Source organism: Barbus barbus (assembly GCF_936440315.1).
Source record: "Barbus barbus genome assembly, chromosome: 46".
In the NCBI taxonomy this organism is placed as follows: Eukaryota; Metazoa; Chordata; class Actinopteri; order Cypriniformes; family Cyprinidae; genus Barbus; species Barbus barbus.
Genome location: NC_136724.1, coordinates 5705014 through 5730934, shown reverse-complemented (window position 1 = coordinate 5730934; position 25921 = coordinate 5705014). Strand labels below are relative to the sequence as shown.

The 25921-nt window shown below is 39.0% G+C and overlaps 1 protein-coding gene across 1 annotated transcript in view; it reads left to right on the top strand.

Moving 5' to 3' along the window:
• The first annotated feature begins 3189 nt into the window (after positions 1 to 3189).
• Positions 3190 to 25921, top strand: part of LOC306864671 (myosin-IIIa-like) — a 92817-nt gene continuing 70085 nt past the window's right edge. Inside the window, exons 1-3 of the mRNA XM_079408826.1 lie at positions 3190 to 3307; positions 5812 to 5995; positions 7155 to 7289. Coding sequence (XP_079264952.1) covers positions 3306 to 3307; positions 5812 to 5995; positions 7155 to 7289 — 321 coding nt within the window. The 5' untranslated portion in view covers positions 3190 to 3305. The remainder of the gene's footprint in view (positions 3308 to 5811; positions 5996 to 7154; positions 7290 to 25921) is intronic.

Genomic DNA, 25921 nt, shown 5'->3' with positions numbered 1-25921 from the left:
TGAATGTGTGCTTGTACATGTGCCTTTGTGCAATATATGACTTAGCCACAATAAGACTTCATAGGATGGGGTTTGATTTGCAGTTTCAGGTAAACATCAGTTATATATTTTTATTCAGTGATGATGAGTGACCTAGGGAAGCAGTTGGTAATTTTTGCAGCAGCATGGCGAATTAATATATGAATAATAGTAATATCAATAATAGTACAGCATACTTGGAGTAAAATGAAAAACTTGCAAAAAGTTTTGTCAAGTGCTATTGTTGACTTCTTAATGTGCATATTCATAAAACAATGCTTGGATTTCCTAGTTCCTATTTTGATAGTTTAAGGATCATTTGTTGCTGTTGCTGTCTTAAAATAAGTTTTTCATCTTTTTTTTCTCTGCATGCTTTTCTCTGCAAAGGTTAAACTGAAACTTCAACCCTTGTAAATTAGCTCAGGTCTCCTTTCTTGTCCTGGCGGTCCTGGCTCCTGTTTCCTTACTCTCCTCAAGTTGCTTCGACATTTGTTCTTTGAAAAGGTGAAATAAGGCGACTTACCATAGTGCAAAATGTATTATTTTGAAATGTTTCAGAGTGCTGAGCACTTTCATAAAGTTGCTCTCTGGATGCAAAGCAGGCAGAGATGACATCTGGGCAAAACAGGTATGCAAATGTACAGTGAATTCACTATTGCATTAGATTTATAATTGTGCCACTTTTGTACACCGTATTTCAATGCAAAATCTTGCACCCTACAATACAGGTGCTAAATGCAATGAAACAGTGCTGCACCATAATTAAATTAAAGAGGCAAACACGCCTCCTTCATATGTAAATTTACATTTACATTTACATTTATGCATTTAGCAGACGCTTTTATCCAAGGCGACTTACATTGCATTCAAGTTACAGTTTTTAAATTTTATCAGCTCTTGCTGATAAATAAATTTCTTATTAGATTTTACTATTTTAACAAAAATCATGGTTACCTTTTACCTTTCTTACAGAATTTTATTAATGGAATGTTTGTGTATTTTCTGTTGTGATTAAGATTGTTAACCGTGTATATCAGATGTGTGCTGCAGTACAAAATTTTAGCTTTACCTGATTTGCATCAATCCTTTACTGAACTGGATGCTAAACAAGCACAGAGAACATGTGTAAATAAAAGAGTACCAGCTCTCGTTCTTTGTGAATTTTTCCATGTGTGATTAGTGTCAAGTGTGCTGACCATACGTCATTTTTCCCAGACATGTCCTGGCCGGGATTTTTAAATTACCTAAAATGACCAGATTTTGTATGGGTTTGTTTTAATATTGTTTTCATACTTGCTAAAGGTAATGGCTGAAAAGTAGTTTGACCCATAGTGTGCAAGCTTTGTACTTAATTGACGAATCGTGGTTTGCAAGAAGAGAACAGAATGCAAATGCACATACATATAATGTTTGAGGGCTGTAGAGAGCATGTCAGTGTAAAATATAATAATAATAATAACAAATAAAAAAACTATAGAAGACCTTCACAACAATTTGTTATAAAGTCCAGTTTAACTTGAAGAAATTATGACAGCAACGTATTTTCAAACTTTTTTAAGGAATATCATGCAACCAAGGTATTTTTAATTAATTTATACAGTGTGCAACATCTTGTTCGACAATAAAAAATGCAAAGTTTGTCGTTAAATTAATTTAATTTCCTTACATTTTAAAGGAATGATCAAACTGTTAAAGTTTTAATAGTTAATTTCATTAGACATAATTTGTATGATAAGTTTGTATTGAATCATAATACACAGAATCCGGAAAAGAATAAGAAAAGAAAAGTTATGTTTGCTTTTTTTTGCAAACTCTCTACCAAAATATTAAATTGATCTAAGAGGTTTGGGTGTTTTATGTGGTTGCTTATTGGCCCAAATGAAGAGTCCATTAACATTAATTCCCCAGACCTTAAGTATGAGCAGCAATAGTGATGCTTATTTACCAAGGGACACTTTAAAAATGCATACACTAATGCACCTCATAACCTCTAAGTACCATAGGTAGGGAGGTCATGTTACACACTCACACACAATGTCTTGTAATTTGTGAGTGCTGAGGTGGGCTAGTCTTATCTTTCGGTTTCTCCTGTGTCATGGAGTTTTGTAACATAGAATCTCAATTTATTATTGAACATGTCTGGAAGATCCCTGGACACTTTACATTGAGCTCTAAATGTGCTCAGTTACATGCTGCGTGGCCTCACTGTTTAGAAGGCTAATCACTTGGCATAAGTAATGACCGATAATCTCCTGTCATGCTTAGATGATGTTTTCTAAGAGGTTTGGTGGTTTTCTTAACTTTTGCATGTTTTTGCCAAAAGCAGGTAGGCCAACATGCTTCTTTGACTGCATCCTGAATCATAGTAACCTAATTGCCACTTTCTACAAATGAGTACAACATTTGTTTTGAAAATGAAGAGTTTTATTCTTTGTACAGCAAAGGGTGAATGGAACCACTGCCAACAGAAAAAAGTTTCAGGAGTAGGTAAAAGGATGGAAGATTTAGCCTAAATTAGGATATCTCTCAGTGGGGGGCTAGTTAGTTTGGGACCAAATGTTGGTTTCTAGTTGCTGATAATTTTCTTAACACAGTATCTCTTAAAACAGGGTTGAATGGTTGAGCTAAACGTATTCAGGCAGCACAAAATAAATTGTAAAATGGAGAAAATGGAACAAGATAATTCACTTATCCTTCCACCATGTGAAAAATGAATGGAAAATAAATGCTCCAAATGCTGTTACTTCCTCTGCATTACAATTTTAAGGAATCTTCCAAAATATATAATAGTTCTTGCTACTGAAAAAGGAAATTGTGTCATTTTTGCTATAAAAAAATAATACCGCAGCAATTTGTACCATATTCATAGACAAAATGGCAATTTCAATAGAAAGTGTTAGGTTTTATAAATACTACATGAAGCACTGCATTAAAGAGCTTTCTCTGGTGTAAAACCCCTAACAATGGATGAAGATGCTTCTTAAGCTACTCTGTCTAGTTACTTTCTTTGGGCTAGAGAGGTAGTCCCCCTGGAGTTATAGTCTTAGTTGTTCTAACTAGCTTTGGCGCCTGTATCAATGAGTATCTAAATCAGGAAAGGCTCATGGCGTAGTCGACTAATTCCGCTTAATCCCAACATATCTTCTGCTGCTTAGCGTTTTTTCTGGTGCCAGGCATTAGCTTTAGCTGTGGTTAACTCCTCCACAAGTGTTCACACGCCGCAACTGCTTCAACAGGGTCAAAATGGACTTATTCAACAAAATGTTCAACAACCGTTTAAGAAAGGAATGTAAGTGACATGTTGAACTATACAGTTTTATCTTAAAAGTGGGTTTAATTGCAGTTAGAGTAGAGAAAGAGCTGGTTGAACTGTCACCCGGTAGGGTTACAACTACTAAGTCTGGTAGAGAGACAGTATAATAAATCCTTGATTACTAACAGTTACATAATTTCAAGCTTGATTAACTATTGTTTGGAATTAATCTGTTTTTCTTTTAAACAACAGAAGTATTGTTGTTATATGACTGGCATGGTTGCTCTAAAAATACTGTGTGTGTGTGTGTATATATATTTATATACAATTTGTAATTTTTATTTTATTACTTTGGGATAGTTCACTCAAACATGGAATTTTGCCATTGTCATTTTATGAAATTTCAAACCCATATGCATTTTTTTGTTCTGTAGAACACAATAGGACAACGTTTAAAGAATCTTTACATATTCCATTTTCACACAATTCTGCAAAGTATTGTTTAGTCTAACACTTGTTTGTCATATTGAATGTGCACAACTTTACTGCAGCCTTTGTAATGCTTAACGGCCATTCAAAGTTACATTTGAGACTCTCTTAAAAGTGGATCCTCTACAATGCTTTACAACAATAATAAAAAAAAAACTTGAGGAATAATTCTTAAGATGAGTGCTCTGATGCTTCATATTGTGGAAGACAACAAGCAAATTCCTAGATGCTTGTAAGGCTAATTCAAACAAACATTAAAGAATTACTTAGCAGAGCTCTAGAAAGTCAGTCTTCATTTTGAGACAATAAAAATATTCCCTCCGAAATCCATTCAGTCTGGTGTGATAATTAGCTCTGTGAAATTAGCTTACATGCTAAAATACACAATGCAACTTTTTCACTGTCCAAGCTAATGCTGGAGTTCATTAGGGATCCCATTCTTCACTGTGGTTTTATAGCTGGCACATCAGGTTATGGTAGCCAGAGCGTTTCGTACTGTTTGACACATGCCGAGAACAAAAATGAGGTCATAAAAGCTGCTTGAATCAGGGTCTCCGTTATTCACTCACATTAAAGAGACATGCCCGCATTCTCCATCTCAACAATACGAGACTCTTATGAGGCGCTTAAACCACAGGGAGCAAGAGCTTTGTGGGAACTATTTAAATGAAAAGAAGGGATGCAACATTGGCAACAATCCTCTTATCTACTTCAATTTTATTATTGAATGTTATAACACAAACAGTTCCTCTCAGTTCAAGGGAACACGACTTTGAATGTGTGCTATTACTTGTCTATATAGGGAATCATGGTATAGTCTAGGCCGTGAAGGGTCCATCTGTTGTATCTTTCCTGTCCTGGAAATGGATGTGTTTCAAAGACCAATTTTAAGGAGACTTTGAGATGGGACAGTCTTTGTCGCACTGTTGTAATGCATTTACAGAGCTCCAACATACCTGCTTGGAAGATCCAAGTGATCCTGATGACCTTGATTAGCTAGTTCATGTGTGTTTAATTAGGGCTAGAGCTAAACATTGCTGGAAGGTGGCCTTCCAGGAGCAGGACTGGACACCATTTTCTTGGAGGAGAGGAAAATGGCAAAATTTGCATTGAACAAAAGACCTACAAGTCATATCTAGAAATCAGAATTTCATAAAAACTTGGCTGTTTTCATTTAGGACAGTGAACAGCCACCTAGCAAACACCTAGAACACCTCAACCACTACAAAGCAATGCCCTGCCAGCCAGCTATAAAACTCTAAAACTCTAGCATAGTGCTTTGCACAGGCAAGCACCATTCATGTTTCTTTAGAACTTGTAAAACTCTGCTGCCGGGTTTCTTTAATGAGGTAAGTTTCTGTCAAAGTTTTGGATTTTGCAAACCAAAATGTAATTTTTTATTTCACTATGTCATAGTTACTGCTATATTTTGTCGAGCAATCTCCACATAATGTTGTCTTTGAAGGAACACAACTTCTAAATTGGTTCCTCAGATCTTCCAGCCTTTGATCATATCTTCCTGCTTTTCTCAGACATTGTTTTCTGAAAAGGGATTCACAAATTCTGAGATCAAAACCTTTGAGAGGTAAATCGAGCCAAAACATTTTAGTACAAAATTTTCTTAAATCGAGCCAAAACATTTTAGTACAAAATTTTCTATCCCATCCTCAATGACCGGCAAAAGCCAACAGCTTTTGCAAAAAGTCTGAGGGATTTCAATAAGTCAGACATAATACAGGGTGAGTTTATCAAGTAGGACATGTTTCTACTGTAAATACTTTTTTTTTTAATCCTGGAGCAACATTGCTGTCATACAAAAATAGTCCTAGCTGTACCAAGACTAATTTTTAAGCCCATGCTTACATATTAGTGTGTATTTTCATGCAGATTATCTTTTACTCATCGCATGGTTGTTAAAAGGTATTATCTCATGTGAACTGGCATCACAAGTGAAAAACAACTTTCAAGTTAACCGCTTTATGTTAAATGGAAAAACAGCGGACAGCGGTCTAAAACTTAAGTGTGCTTCAATGTGTGCTCTTTCTCCTTAGGAGATCGCTCGGGAAGATGTTTCCTCGTTCAGGAAAATCCATCATCTTTGACAGCTTTCCAGATCCATCTGACACCTGGGAGATCATTGAGACTATTGGAAAAGGGACTTATGGGAAAGTTTATAAAGTGCTTAACAGGGTCAATGGCAGCAAAGCCGCTGTCAAAATACTGGATCCAATCCATGTGAGTAAAACCTGTATGTGGTGTGTGTTTTTAGGTCACAAAGAGAGACAACAAGCATGAACATCTATGAGACCGGTTTTGCCGAACCCTGAGTCGTAATTTTTAAACACAAAGCAAACTCAAGGTCAGATTTGCACAGAGCTAAGTTTAAAAGCAGAGTCATTGTAGGCCCTTCATGTTCAATCAGTTCACATTTGTGTGCATATGTATGTATTTGCACATTTGTGTGTACCTGTGAGAGTGTTTACGCCTTAAGAGAGGCCTGTAGGCAATTACTGACCACTGAGAACATCCACTCGCCACTGTCATATTAAAAAAGAACATCTATATCCTGCAGATAACACCAAAAGGCTCTCTGTGTCTTCGTCTCTCTGATTATTTCTCTAGCCACACACTCTATCTTTTAGTGACTGGGCAAATAAAAGGGCCCCTAACAGCACATACCCAAACTAATCATGATGAGACGGCTTTTCAGAAAATGTGCAATTTGTGATCATTTACTTCACGAGAGTTTCTCCAATTCACCCTTTCAAGGTACTGAAAGGAGGCTTGGAAGTATTTCAATGGCCTTTGGCTGCCAGTATATTAAAAATTGCTCATCTAGATCAAATAAATCTAGGCTTAATTTAATAGACTGCAGCTGCCGTGGTCATTGTACCTCAGATACTCACAAATATTTATTTTCACCTCTTTCCAAGCACAGGAAATGCAGTAATCATGTGTAGTAATAGAAATATGGAGAACTTTTGAAGCCAAAACGCATCACAGAAAAGACCCGTGCACCGTACCCATTAAAACTCTACAGTCAGAGGTTGTTTTTCCTCCAGTTTCAATCAGTAAACAGTAATTTTCCAACACTGGAGGACGTGGAAGCCAACAAATATTATTTCAGTATATCCCCCATGTGTAGTGTACCGTTGTGGCCTGTGGGGCTTTATTAATGCTGACATTTCATGGCCTTTGCAGTTTTGCTAAATTCAATAGCTAAAATGACACACGAAAACAGTTTTTTTTGTTGTTGTTTTTTGCATCAGTGACTCTCTTTGAAACATTAAACTATGAAAAGTTTAAGAAATGTTTCTGTTTACTCAAAAATGAAAATAGAAGTTTGAACCATTGCCCAGTGTCTCTTAAAAGTCAATTCATCTGTTTCTTTAAGGATATTGATGAGGAAATCGAAGCTGAGTATAACATCCTGAAAGCTCTCTCAGACCATCCCAATGTTGTCAAGTTCTTTGGAATGTTCTACAAGAAGGACTTCAAGAACGGGGACCAGCTATGGCTAGTGCTAGAGGTAAAGTTCAATTCTATGTCATGCATGTGGGCCCTATTTATATAAGCTTGTTGTATATCACACACATTAAATTGGGCTAGTGACATTATCAGCAAAACACTTTTACATGCCATAATCGCCGTTATTATATTTGCAGCCAGAAAACATGCATATGCTAATGTGTTTTTTTAAATCAGGGCAAAGTGTACTGCATGCTATATCATTATCACATTATGGATTTATTGCTGTTATTGCAGTGTGGGCAGATGGGGTATGTATGAAAGGAGTGGAAATCTGTTTAAAGAGGATTAGCAAAATATGCTGCTAATAAAAGGTTATTAGTATCAACACATCTGTATTTTTGGGAACATGTTTAAATTGGAACATAGAGAACATTTCTCAAATCTTATGGAACGTCAGGATGAATCTCTGTATTTTTATATTTTTATAAGATATTTTGCATATGTGTATGTATTATTTTTAAAACAGATTAGACCTACAGTAAACATAGTGACCTTTTGTGTTGTTTAACTGCTTGAGATCAGACAGGTATAAAGGTGCGTGTTGTGGAAATGGGATAAGATAAGTGTTACATAAGAGACTTTAGTTTCAGAAGTAGGTCTGTACAGAGTTTTTGTGGCAGGACAGGTATGGGGGTGTGGAGATGACTGTTAATGTGCACTGGCTGTGCCTGGCTAAGACGAGCATGTTTATATACCAATTCTGCATTCAGACACACAGGCTTTAGCAGGGAAGAGATGCTCCATCACTGTAATGGATAACAGTATTCTGACAGTGAGGTTGCTTTATATTGCACCATTCTGAAACTATATGTGACCCTGGACCACAAAACCAATCTTAAGTCACTGGGGTATATTTGTAGCAGTAGCCAAAAATACATTGTATGGGTCAAAATTATAGATTTTTCTTTTATGCCAAAAATCATTAGGATATTAAGTAAATATAATGTTCCATGAAGATATTTTGTAAATTTCTTACTGTAAATATATCAAAACTTCATTTTTGATTAGTAATATGCATTGCTAAGAACTGATTTGTTTTGCACCCTCGGATTCCAGATGTTCAAATAGTTGTAACTCGGCCAAATATTGTCCTAACAAACCATACATCAATGGAAAGCTTATTTATTCAGCTTTCAGATGATGTATAAATCTCAATTTCGAAAAATTGACACTTAAGACAATTAAGTGTGGTCAAGGTTTTGTGGTCAAGGGTCACATATATTGATGCATAATGCTTAGTAGTTATGTCTTTCAGCAGTAATTATCCAGAAAAAAAATGTGTTCAAACAGCCCATAAATGTTGTATCGAATTTACTAAAGAAGTTGTGTTATTACAGCTGACTTATCCAGTAATTAGAATGTGCAAGAACAGTAAATTATAAACACCTAGTATGTGTATCATTTGTATTCTTTAGTTTAATATGTAAAATTTTAATAAGCTTTACATTTTATAGCCACAACTGCTTGAATGGTTATGCACAAAAACCTTCTGGAAAAGTTTCATTTCAGCTCATCAAATTGCAGAAGTGACATAATGCATAATTTAATTTGAGAGTGATACAACATAATTAGCAGTTAAATTGTGCTCTTTTTCAAATATCCTCAAGGCATGTTTTTAAAATTAAATCCTACAGATTGATTTTCATTTAAAAAAGTGATACAGATGTTACTGAATGGTAATACCAATGTACTACTTTAATATAGATCATACTTAGTGATCCTTAATAGAGCAGGTGAGGCAAAGTAAACGCACACCTGTAGAGGTGCAAGTTGAAGGAATATATATATATATCAATCAATCAAAAGAACCCTTTTTGTAGACAGAAAAAAAGGTTCTATATAGAACCTTTTAAGGGTTCCCATCATGGGATCATTCTTTGGATTTAATTTTTGTTTTATTTTAATTACATTATAAGACTTAAACAGCTCATATGGCTAATTTATCACTAGAAAAAAAACTTAAATATCCGTAAGCATAACACATCAAGGTTTTGTGTGATCATTTAAGACACTTTTATTAGCATTTACAATGACAAGCGATATATAACACAGCAATTCATAGTGCAGCAGCTACAGAGATTAACATAAATCCATGTTTCTTTATTTTTTCATACATTTTATAATTTTTACCTGTGTAAAATAGCACTCCTTATTTTAGATGTAGTTTTCTCAACTCCCTCTACCTTACTCACCCATCCAAGTCACAAATATATGTTGATTGCTAAGAAACTGAATGAAAAAGGGGGGGGGGGGGGGGGGGTGAATAGGATGTTAACTTGCACAAATATATATTTTTAAATAAATACATAAGAAAAATCTGAATGTGAAATGTTTGTCATCAAATAGTATATTAATGACACTCTTATTTTGCATCTCACCACCAGGTCATTACCCTTTACCTTAAATAAATGTCAAGTATTTACTCCACATTCTCCTACAAACCTATAAACCAAGTCTGCCTTTTTTTTTTTTTTTTGTATACTCCAACTTTCCCCAATTCTGTAACCCATGAAAGATGGCGTACCGCATGTTTCTGAAAATGTAGCTAAAAGACTAATTATGGTATTGTTTTTAAATTTATAAGCATTAAATATTAATTTTACATTCAGATAAGCATTTAAACAATGAAAACAAAAGACGCATGACAATTTCAGCACTGGGAAGTGCTAAATAGTGCTGATTGAAATGAACTGAGTGATGTCTTTTAGATGCTCCATACTGAACAAAAAGTAGACCGCAAACAGATGCTTCTGGCATCTCTGTGTTATTGGTCAGTGATGCATCCATTTTGATGCTAACTCTCCTTGCGATGGGTAGGCTTGACATCCTAAAATGGGGATACAAGTCAGAGAAACATTTATTAGACCTATGGAGAGTACTGTCAGACTTTGTCTCTCTGTGTCTCGTGTTTCCCCTCCTCTCGTGCCCATATTTGGTGTTCCTGTTCCTGTCCTCGTTCCCTTTAGTTATCAGTTCATTAGTTCCAGGTGTGTTGTTAATTATCTAGTTTAGTCTGTCCTTTATAAGCCCTGTGTTTCCCTGCCTCTGTGTCCTGTCTGAAAGTGTCATTCTGTGTTCGTCTTGCCTGTGCTCCACGGCTCTCTAAGTTGGTAATTAAAAGTTTACCGTTTGTGAAAAAGAAAGGAATATCTCACATTTAAATCAAGTCTTAGAACTTACTTGAATTAGAGATGAGTGTGTTGTTTTCATCTCAATGTTGATGACCAAACAAATAATTCTGCTCTCCAGAGTCCAGACCTGCAGTGACAGTGCAAAATATTTATTTATTTATCTATCAATCATAAGAACCTGCATGATAAAAGGTGGAAAATAGAAGAATAAAAAAAAAGACAACAGTAACTTCAGATTAGCTGATCGATGAGTTTCAGTTGGTAACTGTTACTGTGAGGAAAAATAAATAATGTACCTTTTGTATATTTGTTTTGCAGCAGGCTGGTCATGTTTCCTCTGACTTCCACTTTTCAACACTCTGATAAGCTGGTGGTAAAACCTTTAAAAATACCCTCTGAGTTAGATGAACATCTACAACAACCAAATAAAGTGTGTTTAGAATAATATACAGTGTTGGGGAAAGTTACTTTTAAAAGTAATGCATTACAATATTGCGTTACTCCCTAAAAAAGTAACTAATTACGTTACTTAGCTACTTTTTATGGAAAGTAATGCGTTACGTTACTTTTTCGTTACTTTTGCGTTACTTTTTAAATATGAGCAGGGCTTGATTGTTTTTAATACAAGAAATTACATTAATACAAATGTAAAAGCCCTGTATCTTGTGAAGGAAAAGTAAATTCACGTTCAGTAAAGTAAAACTCAGGATAAGAAGGTTTAACTCTCTTCGGCAATAAAAAAACAATGAAGCACAATTGTTAGTTTATCTAAAGTAATTTTTGCTTATTAGTATGGTTGAACTGGATCATCAAAGGTCAGCAGCAAAGACATTGGTTAATAAAATGGGATTAGATACATTTGTGTTGTTTAACATTTAATTATTGCAGTTTGCGTCATATTCTGAGTTAGCATTTCACTGTTTTAATTAATTTTGATGAATACTAAATCTGTTTTTTGCGAGTGGGATGAATTCATGCACATTCACATTTAGATCTATAGTAACAGCATGTTCACACAGCACACTGTCAGTCAATAAATGGGGAAAAAGTAACGAAGTGTCTATTTACACTAAGTGCAAATAGCCCATCTTGTTGGCAAAGGCTATTTACACTAACTCCGCCCACTAACGTGTGATTGGGTTTCAGTGGCGTAGATGGTAAAGCGCATGCTTTTTGGCGCGATCGACCCGAGTTCGAGCCCACCTTTTACCAAACATTTTTTTCTCCCTTTTCAAATCTCATATCGCATCAGAAAGGCATTTATTTTCAATAAAAATTAAGGAAATAATCAAAAAGTTGAAAATAAAGTATCGGGTAGGGTTAGGGTAGGTGTAGGGAGGGCTTTATTGTCCCAATAAGGTGGCATCCATTTAATATTTACACTCAGTACGTTATTATTGCATACTGTTTTATAATGTACTACAATACTGAGGTGCAGATAATTGCCACTATTTGCAATAAGTAGTATAAATAGCAGAAAATCTTGCTATTTTAACATAGTGTAAATAGAATCTATAGCTATTTGCACTTAGTGTAAATAGCATATCGTTAAAAAATATTGCTATTTTCACTTGGTGTAAATAGAATCCATCGCTATGTGCACTTACTGTAAATAGCATCTGTCACTAAAAAAATATGCTATTTGCACTTAGTGTAAATAGCGTCTATCGCTATTTACACTTAGTGCAAATAGCCGCTGCCAAAAAGTAGCTGGCGTTACTTTTTTGAAAAAGTAACTCAGATATTTTCTTGTAAATTAAAAAGTAATGCGTTACTTTACTAGTTACTTGAAAAAAGTAATATTATTACGTAACTCGCGTTACTTGTAATGCGTTACCCCCAACACTGATAATATACAATTACTTCTGCAAAACAATAATTATAATTATTGTTAAAATAATTATATTTTACTATACTATAACTGCAAACACGAAATACCACAGAAAAAATGGAAACATCTCCATCAGCTGCTTCTCTCTTTGTTCTTCTTGGTTTGAATTCATGTTTATAACAACAGTCTGACAATTTGACCGACACTTCGTTTCATCTTTTCCTACAACGTTATGTATAGGTCCAATGCAATTTACAGGGCAAATAAATATTACGTTAGGCTATAACATGAACTATCGCCAGCATTATTAATCAATTCACAACTGTTTTTATCAAGGTACTTTAGGGATTCATGTTAAAAATGACAAGCGCAGGTCTGGACAACGCGATACACCACCTTTCTTCTTTTAGCTTCTTGAAATAAACATGTAACGTTAGGCTAAAAATGACAAGAGTTTAGGTAAAAGTAATACAATAAGCTAAAATTAATGAATGTTCTCACTTACCAATGTAATCTCTGAAACTTGATATGAGCATGTTGCTTGTCAATAATAGAGCTGCACGGCATCTTAGAACTCGCAATCATGTTAGTATGCTGATTAAATAGAAGCCTAGCATGTACTTATTAAAAACTGCTATATACTGCTAGAACACATGTATTTCTACCTGATCAGTTTGTTGGTTTAATAATTGGATGATTCAGTGCAGACCTAATTTTAAGTTTATTTTCTTTGGAATAAAAGTGTGTCATTGTAGAATTGAAATAAAACTAAATAATAAAATGTAGTATAATCATTTTAAATAGCCTAATGTGTAAACATACATAAACATGGTTTAGCCCAATGAACCGTTTTGTGCCAAAAAGGGTTCTTTCTCCTTATATAGAACCTTTTTGGCTGAAAGGGTTCGTTGGAGTTGAGTAAAGAACCCTAGGGTTCTATATAGAACCCCAAATAACCTTTTTATCTAAGAGTGTATTTATTAACCAACGTTTTGGCTAGTAGCCTTTTTCAAGGTTTTATACCTTGAAACAGGCTACTAGCAGAGATGTTGGTTTATAAATAGTCTATGCTTAAGTGAGTGTGCAGTTGTTCTCCTTTAATTGGATCATATATCATACTTAATGATAACATTTAGCTCATACAGTACCATGATATTTACATGGGACTTCAAGGTACTTCAAATGGAACTTTATGGTATTATTTTTACTATATATATAACTTTATGGGTGGTGGAGGGAGTATATTTGTTGGGATTTGACCAACTTATATTAAAGTTTAAAAGAAGTCAAATGAAATAGTTTGTGCTGTCATTAAACCACATAAACCAGCATTATATCTGCCACTCTGCTTTCCATACATAAGTAGCCTACAAGATTACTAAACAACCCGTATCAGTCCCACTACTTAACCCCTTTTTGTAGGTAGCGAATTATTTGCTTTTGGTTTTCAAATTTGTGTTGTATGAAAGCTTCAGATGTACAGGCTTGTAAGTGATCTTAGGTTTTGTGTCCTTTTAATGTACTTCTGATCTCAGACATTTATTAACATTGTAGTTCTTTGAAGCCATTGAGTTCAACGTGTGCTCAGCAGAATATTTCCAAGACACCATGCCCCTGAACATCTCCACCACTTATCTTTGTTCTCTGATGATCACAGTGCAAATAGAAATTTCTGAGACCTTTTCGTTGACTCTAGAAGTCTTCATGGAGGAAATCACTTCATCAAATATCAGTCAGTTTTGTACATTATCTTTGTTAAGCACAGTATCAATACTGTTACCCAAGGAAAACAGAAGCGGGGCTTTTATCTGCTATTGTACAGCTGAATCGGATCTTGGATTGTGTTCAGTATTAGACCTGTCTGGAGAGCTTATCTCATGTTTACCTGGTGTGAAACTTTACCTCAGTCTCAAGATGTGGGGCTGAGGAGGGTTAGTTAACATGTCCCACATAGTCCTGAAACCTTATCTCAATAGACAATACCATGACTTTCTGAGTCAATCATTGTAAATAAAACAGAATCAAAAATAATATATAAAAAATTAAAGAAAGAAATGGTATGATTTTGCCTGTGCATATTTATAAAGTTATTTTACTAATGTCAGACATACAGTCTTTAACATATGTCTGAAAGCATGCAAAGTCTGGTATTAAAATTTTAAAAATCAAATATGCATGTGACTTATTCAACTGTTTTATTTGTTAAACATGTTTCAGAATCAGAGATGCACTTAAAAATGTCTGAAAACCATTGCATTGGACAACAAAATATTAAACAAAGTTGTTAAAAAGTGTTTTAAGCAAATAAAAAAGTTTCAAATGATAAAACGATAAAAATACTTTTTACAAATAATAATAAAAAAGGTTAAATCTCAGAGAATAGCTCTAGAATTATTTGTTTACTGATGCCATTTTATAACAACGCGATGATATTTTGAGTGTCTTGTTCAAATACTGCCAGTGTCCAAAAAAAATTAAATATAAAGATTTCTTCAGATTTCAGCTGAATTGGAAACCTATTTTTGATGAAAATGTAAAAAAGGCTCCATTAAGAACCACATTTTTTTTTTTTTTTTTCCAAACACAGTTACCATAAATTACAAAAGCTATTTTCTTCCTTTGCAAAGCATTAAGCAAGTTTCTCCTGCTGCAGTAAAGGTAATGGTCTTTTTTCTTGTTCGTGTTTCCCCAAAGAGCTTTGCATTTCTGTATGCAAACTCCTGCATGCAGAATCCACAGTCAGCAATCCAAATGTGGAAGTTAATCCTCTGGCTGGAATCAGAGCCGAGCATTCAAGCTGTCAGCAGCAAGTCAAGGAGATGGGGAAACGCAGGGGGGTTAAATTGCTATGGTTACAGTCGTCCCCTCTGAACTGTAATTTTCCGTATTTCAGTAGGATTCGGGAAGAAGGCTCCTCCACGTTGAGTGACCTCTGATTACAGAGAGGACTCACACAAATTGCGTCCTCCACTTTGCTGGCTGCTCATCAGGCCCGGTGCTTGTTCTGCCTTTCTTTTGTGTTGTGGGTTCTAATTATGGATATGAAGGGAACCGCTTTCATCTGTACTCACCGGTTCCTCATCGTATAAGGGGCTGACTCCGCTCCGTCTTATTAAAACTTCAAAGATAACGGAAATGATCTCTATTCGGTTTTGTTCAAGTTGGCTTGTAGGCTCCAGTTGGTGGCTAATGGCTGATAGGACTGACGACATCGGTTCATTGTTGTAGTTTCAAATGAAACAGTACGTCTCTGTACCACTGTTATTCTTTCAGTTCATTTAAAATGCCTGGCTTTTTGCAGATATAGCTTGTAAAAGCCTTACAGGATTTATAGACTGGATTCTTAAAAATTGGAGACAATCAATATAACATGGTGCTTGCATCATTGCTCAAGTTATTTGCACAACCCTGTAATGTGATTCTGTAGGTAACATTAGTTAATGCAATGGTTAACATGAAATAGCAATGCACAACATTTGTAGTATTTATTAATTTCTGCTTGTTGTTTTTCGTGTATGCAGTTTACACATTCTTCATCCACATCCTTTATCTTAATCTGCATGAGTAAATATTAATGTAAAAGGAAACCTTAATTAGCAATGGGCAATAGGATATTTGCAAATGCTCATTGTAGTTAATGATGTTAAACCATTAATGTTAACTATATATATATATATATATATATATATATATATATATATATATATATATATACAACAAATTATATTATTTTGAACAGATTCAGTTTCCACAAAAATGTGAAGCAGAACAACTGTTTTCAACATTTCTAACCAAAATCAGCATATTAGAATGATATCTGAAGGATCACGTGGCACTGAAGATTGGAGTAACAGAAAAAAAAGTTTTTGCCATCACATTAACAAATTTATATACATATACATACATGCATACATACATACATACATACATATATGCTTTCTTATATATATATATACTCTGCCCTCCAAAAGTTTGGAAACACCCCTATGTTGACGATATCAGCATAAATCCTTAACATTTTTTGGTCCAAATACATTAAAGTAACTTGACATTATCATTGAAGACCAGCAATAAAACATAATAATGGCAATATATACATGTCAAAGTCAGACATGCCCCTTTACCAGCTGTGAGGCCTGGTTACTAGTTTAAACTTGACCCAGGTTTTTAAAAGATTTTTGGGTCAGCACAGCTTAATAGCTTCAACAACTAATTGCCAATTCAAAGTCAATGTTTGAATAAACTGACAGGTTGGATGTCCGATTCTGCAGAGCTGTAATAGCTGCTAATGGTGGATATGTTTTTTCTATGTATAAAATGTTTATGTAATAAAATGTTTTCTTTGTCCCTTGTCAGTGCAAAATTAGCAAAAATTAAAAAGGATTCATGCCAATATTGTCCAAAACCCCACTTTTCTAGGGCGTTTCCAAACTTTTGGAGGGCAGTGTATATATATATATATACATACACATTTTTTTAAAATTTTTTTACTCTTTTTCCTGTATTTTGGATCAAATAAATGCAGCCTTGCTGAGCATGAGTGTTCCAATATATTTAATAAAGTACTTGTATTTAAAAAGAACAAATAAGGAGATTTCTTTGAGGTTCAAGCAACACTGACTCTTGTAACATATCTTGTAAACAACTCTAATGTAGGTACTATAGGTCAGTTTTATTGCAACACGTTGTTTCAAACTGTTATTGTCAATGTCTTTATATGTAATTAAATACAACTTAACACATTGTGGTTAAAACAACAGATCAAATAGTACGTTGCCCTGCTGTTTAGATTCACTCATTCCCTCTAATATGGTCAAAGTGGTGGCTGTGTTTTTTGGCCTTGTTTCCTGTATTGAATGGCGGGTTCTTTGGCGCACCCTTTGAAACAAAGCCCTTTTCGAACCATGTCTGATGTGTCTAGCTTGTGCCCATCATTAATTAACAATGAGGTTTAAAATGCCATTGTTTGTCAGGGCTTTTTCATTAAACGTTGTGGGAAAGCGGACACCTAGCTCATTATTTAAGTGCAAATGATAAGGTCGCTTGAACAAAAGAAGTGTTTTTCTATAATGGTGTGAGGGCCACACACACACAGCTCAAACAAAGGTAGTGATTTGATCATCTGATGGACTTAACAAAACATTCAGCTCAAATTAAATATTCAAAGTCAGAAGCTCCAGGTATGTTACTCCAAGTAACTAGTAAATGAGGACTTATAGCTCTCCACACCTTTTCAGTGCTAATTCTTCTCTCCACGTCTTTAGTTACTCCTGACAGTACTATTTTAACGCCAAAAGATGGTTGGCACTGGCGCAGGCTGTTAGTAAATCTGGCCCATAAAGGGATAGTTCACCCAAAAATGACAATTCTGTCATCATTTACTCACCCTCATTCCAACCCCATTCGACTTTTGATCATCTTCAGAAAACAAATGAAGATACTTCTAATGAAATCTGAGAGATTTCCGCACCTCCATTGAGAGTCTACACGACTAACTTTGACACTTCAAAAAGTTCATAATGAGATCATAAAAATAATTGGTATAGTTGAAATTTCATGAAGAGACTCTATCACTTTATATGATGAACAGATTTAATTTAGGCTTTTATTCACATACTGTATTTGCATTTATCAGCGAACATAAACGGAAGCTAAGCCGATGCTCAAGAATAAATCGCATTCCTTTTTACAGAAGCTCAAACATGCTGTGTAACACACAAGAATCAATCTCATTGGTTCTCACTCGCCAAGCAAGCATGCTTGAGTTTTGGTTTGCCATAACTTTTGTGTGCATTGATGAATTTTTTATGGAAATTACATGAAGGTGAGTAAATAATGACATCATTTTCATTTCTGGGTGAACTATCCCTTTATGGGCCAGATTTACTAACAGCCTGCGCCAGTGCCAACCATCTTTTGGCGTTAAAATAGTACTGTCAGGAGTAACTAAAGACGTGGAGAGAAGAATTAGCACTGAAAAGGTGTGGAGAGCTATTTTGCGGATTTGTTGGAATTTCCTTTTCAGACACAAAATTTATGGGAGGAGAGTATTGAAATGAATCACGCAACGAAATGTACTAACATTTGCACAAATTGCTGGTATTTGCGCCATTATTTAACCCCCCCAAAAAAATCATCTCTTAAACTAATTTCCACTTGAAATTACTGAATTTGTTGTTGCTAGGAGGAGACACTGCAGAGAACAGAGAGCGCGTGGTAGAAGAGAAAGGATTTTTTTTCTACGCGTATTAATTTATTTGGAATACCAGAACACATTATCTGAATCCGAACATATCCTTACACTAATCTGCGCTGCGCTTGGTAGATTGCGTTGGTCATTATGGAAATGAGATGATGTGTCTGTGTTCTTTCATTTGCGCGTTGTCAGTAAATCACCCGCAGAAATGTCCACACCAATCAGCTCTGCTTTGGAATTGCACTCTCACGCATATTTGCCATGTTTAGTAAAACTGGCCCTAAGAGTGTATACCTGCAAGTCAAAGCTTCTTCTTGTTCTTTTTTCCCTTTTTTCAAGCCTGCATGTTAAGACTTTGAAAGGCATCAGCCATGCTGGCAGTGGGAGCTGAGTAAAGATGGTAGAATTATTCTTGAGTCTTTTCATCCATACGTGAGGAATTATGTTGATGACATGTCAGTAGATGACATTAATAACATGTCCTCTGCAGCCTGAGGTAATCCAGAGTGATACGGTCTAAAAATAAAACAATATCAGGAAGAAATCAAACGAAAAGGTTTAATTTAAAATCTTTTAATTCCTGTACAAAATTAATGATTGTATCACATCATTTCAAACCAACATGAATTTCTTTCTTCTGTGAAGTACAGTATTTGCACTGTTAAAATAGCAAGATTTTCTGCTATTTATACTACTTATTGCAAATGTAATTATCTGCACCTCAGTATTGTAGTACATTTATGATTATTTCCTTCATTTTTATTGAAAATAAATGCCTTTCTGATGCGATATGAGATTTGAAAAGGGAGAAAAAAAATGTTTGGCAAAAGGTGGGCTCGAACTCGGGTCGATCGCGTCAAAAAGCATGCGCCTTACCATCTACGCCACTAAAACTGATGTTGAACTGACTGATTTTTTTTTATTGTTGACTAACCCAATCACACGTTAGTGTCACGAACAGACTAGGAGACACGGAGGAGTAAAGTCAATACAGGGTTTTATTAGGATAGGTGCAAGGGTGAGTGCTGAGCGGAGGAGCGGGGACAGGATCCAGGAAGGGGAGTCGGCGGTGCGCACTGCCGCGGGGAGGACCAGGACAAGGAAGTTCCAGGGGCGGTGGAGACCAGGAGCGGTGGAGACTTGGAGCGGGGGTTATCGGGAGGTCTGCAGGTAAGTAAGACAAGGTTAGAAGTCAGGCTAGGTTCGGGTAGTGAACGGTAGACCGGACGAGGAAGGAGTGCTTGTGGTGAGTGGATATAGTGCTGTTCATTAGCCGGTGACAGGTGCGGGGAATCAGTACTCAGGTGATTGGGATCTGGCTAATGAAGGTGCAGGTGACTGTGATTCTCTGACATTACCCCCCCCTCCAGGGGCGGCTCCTGACGCCCTACCACGGCGACGGGGGCGGCCTCGGCCTCTGGGTGCGGGACGACTAGGGTGGTTGCGGTGAAACTCTTCGAGGAGCAAGGGGTCGAGGATGTCGTCCCTGGCCACCCAGGATCTTTCCTCTGGGCCATACCCCTCCCAGTCCACCAGGTACTCGAGCCGGGCGCCCCGTCGCCGCGAGTCCAGGATGTTGCGGACCCGGTAGACCTCAGCGCCATCTATCATCTCCGGAGGAGGGGGCGTGTCCGGTTCGGTGGTTCCTGGGGTAGAGGGGGAGAAGGGTTCGCTGGCTGCCTGGGTGTCCAGAGCCCGGTACTTCGTGAGCTGAGCCCAGAAGGGTGAGGCGTTGGGAGCGGGGCACATAAATTTTCCCTTCTGGGCCTCCCTGCGGGGCGGGTTCGGTGAGAGTGGCGTCACGGATGTTGTCGTTAAGTGTCCACTGGATGGGGCTGACTACGAGGGCTGGAGGGAGAATAGGTTCGGGGTCTGTGGGTGTTTCTGGGGCATGCAAGCGGGAGAGAGCATCGGCCTTGGTGTTGCGGATTCCGGGGCGGTAGGTGATAGTGAAGGAGAACCGAGTGAAGAAGAGGGCCCAGCGTGCTTGACGGGGGTTTAAGCGTTTGGCATCTCTTAGATACTGGAGGTTTTTATGGTCCGTGATGACAGTGAAGGGGCAGGCGGCTCCCTCCAGCCAGTGACGCCACTCCTCCAAGGCTAGTTTGATGGCCAGCAGCTCTCGATTGCCAATGTCGTAGTTTACCTCCGCAGGGGACAGCTTCCGCGAGAAGTAAGCGCAAGGATGGAGGCTGGGAGGCTCGTCGTGGTGTTGGGACAGCACGGCCCCGACTCCTGTGGTGGAGGCGTCGACCTCCACGACGAAGGGGAGCTGGGGATCCGGGTGGCGTAGGATAGGGGCCGTGCTGAAGGCTTCCTTGAGCTTTTGGAACGCCTCGTGGGCTTCGGGGCTCCAGGACAGAGACTTGGGCTTACCACGGAGCATGGAGGTGAGGGGTGACGACAGTCGACTGAATTGACAGATGAAACGTCTGTAAAAGTTGGCGAAGCCCAAAAAGCGCTGTAGCTCCTTGACCGTCTGTGGCAGGGGCCAGTCCAGGATCGCTTGGACCTTCCCCTGGTCCATCTGGATTCCTTCGGGACTGATGGTATAGCCGAGGAACTGTACCGTGGAGCGATGGAACTCGCACTTCTCCAGTTTGAGGTAGAGCCGGTGCTCTCTGAGCCGCTGGAGGACCTGCTCAACGTGGTGGCGATGTTCGGCCAGGTTCCGGGAGTAAATCAGGATATCGTCGATGTAGACGATCACGAATTGGTGGAGGAACTCCCGGAACACCTCGTTCATGAAGCCTTGAAAGACGGACGGTGAGTTGGAGAGGCCGTACGGCATAACCCGGTACTCGTAGTGCCCAGATGGAGTGTGGAACGCCGTCTTCCACTCATCGCCCGCCCTTATCCTCACGAGGTTGTACGCGCTTCGCAGGTCCAACTTGGAGAAGATGCGGGCCCCACGGAGTTCCTCGAGGGCGGCCGGGACCAGGGGAAGCGGGTACGGGAGTTTGACTGTCTGCTCGTTGAGTGTGCGGTAATCTATACAGGGCCTCAAGCCTCCGTCCTTTTTGCCCACGAAGAAGAAGCTCGAGGCGGCGGGGGATGTTGACTGCCGGATAAAGCCTTGTTGAAGAGCCTCCTTGATGTACTCCTCCATTGCCTTGCGCTCCGGGATGGACAGGGGGTAGATCTTACCCTTAGGCAGTGTTGCTCCAGGCAGCAGGTCAATGGCACAGTCCCATGGCCGGTGCGGTGGTAGGCGAGTGGCTGCCTGTTTGCTGAATACATCCTGGAACGCCTGGTAGTCAGATGGGACAGTACACTTCACCTGGGGCTCAGGACTTTCTACTAGAGTGGAACAGACTGTCAGGGGGGCAGGGTTCGTAGGGATCCTCTGTACTGACAGCAGGCAGGACTGGGAACAGAACTCGCTCCAGCGAGTGACTTCGCATGGATCCCATCTGACTACTGGAGAATGGAGATTGAGCCATGGGCGTCCCAGGATGATATCCACCGTGGGCCCCTCCAGTACCAGGAAGGTGATGGACTCCTCGTGTAGACAGCCGACCCTGAGTGTCACGGGAGGAGAGCGATACTTCACTCTACCACGCCCCAGCGGCTTTCCCTGGATGGTCTCGACTCGGAGCTCCTGGGGTTGCCGCCTCCGGGGGAGATTGAGGTGGGTTAGGAGGGCTTGGGAAATGAAGTTCCCCGAGGAGCCCGAGTCGACCAGGGCGGAGACTGTAAGAGAGGAGTCTGGGGTGAGGAGTTGTACTGGCATCAGTGATAATGAAGAAATATCTGGTTCGATTTGAAGGGTACTCACCGCGGGGCGTGGAGGTCGAACGGGGCATTCCCGGATGAAGTGTCCTGGTTTCGCACAGTAGAGGCATAGGTTGGCCGCGAGGCGGCGCGCACGTTCCGTGCGGGGGAGGCGGGCGGTGTCTACGAGCATGGGTTCTGGTACTGGGGAGCTGGCAGTGGGTGAAGCTGACGGGGAGGCGGATTCATCCTCGAGGCAGGCGGCGAGGCGTTGAGAGATGCGAGAGGCGCGTTGCATGAAGGCTTCTAGTCCAACACTGTCATCGTAGATGGCCATCTGGGCGCGCAGGCGGGGATTCAAGCCGAGGCGGTAGGCACTCAGTAAAGCTGTTTCGTTCCAGCCGCTTGTGGCCGCTAGAGTGCGAAACTCCAAGGTGTAGTCATCCACGGACGCCTCTCCTTGGCGCAGGCGAAGAAGACGATCCTGCACAGAGATGCGTCCCGCGGCGACTCCGAAGACCTCCTTGAAGTGGCTGGTGAACGCTTCGTGGGAGTTGATGATGGTGCTCTGCGCGTCCCAGATCGCCTGCGCCCATAGCAACGCCTTGCCGGACAGGAGGGAGGTAAGAAAAGCCACCTTCGATCTCTCGGTGGTGAACTTACGGGGTTGTGCCGCGATATACAGGGATACTTGCAGCAGGAATCCGCCACACCCCGCCGCATCACCCGCGTACTTGGACGGAACGGCCACGGGACTCTCAGAGGCAGGTGGTGGGACAGGTGGCGGAAGAAGGGAGGCCCGGAGAGTATTGACCAACTCCTCCAGCGTGTCGACGGCCGTGGGTGGCCGGGACTCCATGACACGCGTTGCTGTACTTGGTCCGGTCTTCTGTCACGAACAGACTAGGAGACACGGAGGAGTAAAGTCAATACAGGGTTTTATTAGGATAGGTGCAAGGGTGAGTGCTGAGCGGAGGAGCGGGGACAGGATCCAGGAAGGGGAGTCGGCGGTGCGCACTGCCGCGGGGAGGACCAGGACAAGGAAGTTCCAGGGGCGGTGGAGAACAGGAGCGGTGGAGACCAGGAGCGGTGGAGACTTGGAGCGGGGGTTATCGGGAGGTCTGCAGGTAAGTAAGCCAAGGTTAGAAGTCAGGCTAGGTTCGGGTAGTGAACGGTAGACCGGACGAGGAAGGAGTGCTTGTGGTGAGTGGATATAGTGCTGTTCATTAGCCGGTGACAGGTGCGGGGAATCAGTACTCAGGTGATTGGGATCTGGCTAATGAAGGTGCAGGTGACTGTGATTCTCTGACAGTTAGTGGGCGGAGTTAGTGTTAATAGCCTTTGCCAACAAGATGGGCTATTTGCACTTATTGTAAATAGACACTCCGAAGAATGAACTGGTGTGATGTAATCTTGAAAAAACAACAACAAAAACAGGTGAACTGGCGTTCTTGGAGTTCTCTTTGGGAGTTCGAATTGGCTTGCCCAGGACAGACACGATTAAAAACATGTATACACAAGAGACCTGATTTATAGTGCAAATTCAGACACTTTTTTATGTTTTCATGTTTAATATTGTAAAGAAACATATTGTATAAAGTGCTATATAATTAAATGTGACTTGACTGCCGCATTACTATTATCAGATGCTTTCTTAACTGCTGTTTTCTCACATCTGTTTCTTCAGAAATTTTCTGCTTCCACATCCATACAGCTACTGATTCTCTCATTGTCTCTGTTGGTAAAGCAAGAAAAAAAGTAAAGTGTGGCACTTTTGATGACTTCACTGAATAGTCCTAAACCTGGACGTTAATGTTGCAGTACCTGAAGGAAGTGCTTAGTAAAACATTCAAGTTGCTTGCTGTCAGATAAATGTCTCACTCTCTCTGTCTGTAGGTGTCAGGGTTAAATGTAATGATGGCAGGTGATCTCAGACTGATATCATGACATAATGAGGTCAGCTTTGCTCATTACTCTTCATGGCATTCTGACACACAGAAGCACTGTACAAATGAAACAGTAGGAACTGAGATTCAAACTAACTTTGGATAATTTATGTCTGTGATCTTTGTGCTGGCATATTTTTTTTCTTCTGTAATTGTGAATATTGTGAATGATTGTGTTATAAGTGTGATACAATGGCATTTGTTGTGAGGTAAAAGCAGTATAAATAAGACCAGGAGTGTATTAACACACACACACACACACAATAGGTTCTTTATTAGTGCATTTAACATCCATAGATTTTTTTCCATTGCACTAAAGGTTCTTTGTAGTTGAAAAAAGGTTTATTAGATTATTAAAATGTTCTTAATGCTAAGACAAATGGCTCTTTTCAGAACTTGTTTACTGAAAGGTTATTTAAGGAACCCAAAAAACCTTCTTTTGGAACCTTCATTTTTAGGAGTGTAGGGTCCATTTTTGAATCCATATTCACTAAGGGTCCATTTTATTGAACAATCTGATTACCAATTACCTTCAGTCACTGCATCAGCAACTCAAATGAAGAACATGTTTGCTGCCGCCTCTGTGCTTGACTCTGAAGCATGTACTGTAGCTATAAATGAAATGGGCAGCTCCCTGCAGTTAACTCAATTAACTTTTGTAAACAGTACTGAAACAGGAAGGTGTGCTATAATGCCAAAGGCCCCTCTGGCACAGTAATAATGAGATTTCAAAATGGACCCGGAGTTGTGGGAATACTCCATTTCACACCCATCAACATACTTTTTTGTTCCAAGTGTCTACATTTCACCTTTTGTGTTCAACCCAGTGAGAAATTACCCTTTCAGTCCACCACTTACCAAACTTCGATGTCCAGAACAAGTTAAATTGAATGCTGTGTTGCCCTTTTTGAGAGGGGTTAGAAAAAAAAAAAACAGGAAAGAGGTAAACATTATTTAGTAGTGTTTCTAAATGTATTGTAGAGAGTGAGACAGAGCTTTATTAAAGGTATAGCTAACCCCAAAATTAGGCCATCCAAGATTGCTCAGTAATGGATGCTCTGCAGTGAATGGGTGCCGTCAGAATGAGAGTTGATAAAAACATCACACACAAGTAATCCACACGACTCCAGTCCATCAATGAATGTCTTGTGAAGCAAAACGTTCCATGTTTGTGATTAAAAAAAAAAAAAAATCATCCAAACATTTTTAACTTCAAACAGACACTTCCAGCTAAAATAACAAGTCCTCTATCCATAATATTGCTTTCTCCAGAGAAAAAGTTGTCTGAATCAAAATGGAAAAATGCACAGATCAAGCACGGTTTGCAAGCAAAAACTGTCCTAAGCAAATACACTATATTGCCAAAAGTATTGGGTCACCCCCTTCTAATGAACAGGTTTGGCTACTTTAGTCATTTCTATGAGTACAAATCTTAATGTTAAAGCATATAATGATATTCTAGGGAACTGTGTGCTTCTAATTTTATAGCAACAGTTTGGACAGGACCCTTTTCTATTCTAACATGACAGTGCCTCTGTGTATAAGGCACGGTTCAAAAAGACATGATTGATTCAGTCAGTGTGGAAGAACTTGACTGGTCTGCAGAAAGCCAAGCCCTGATCCCAGCTGAACACCTCTGGTGTGACTTTATATGCAGACCTTGAGCCAAAAACTCCTCACCAAACACCAATGACTTGTATAGACATAAGGACAAACGTATTGGGACACCCCCTTCTTTAGAACAGAAAAAGGCACTAACAAAACTGTGGAAACAAAGATGGAAACATAATTCATGTATTTAAAAAATGTATT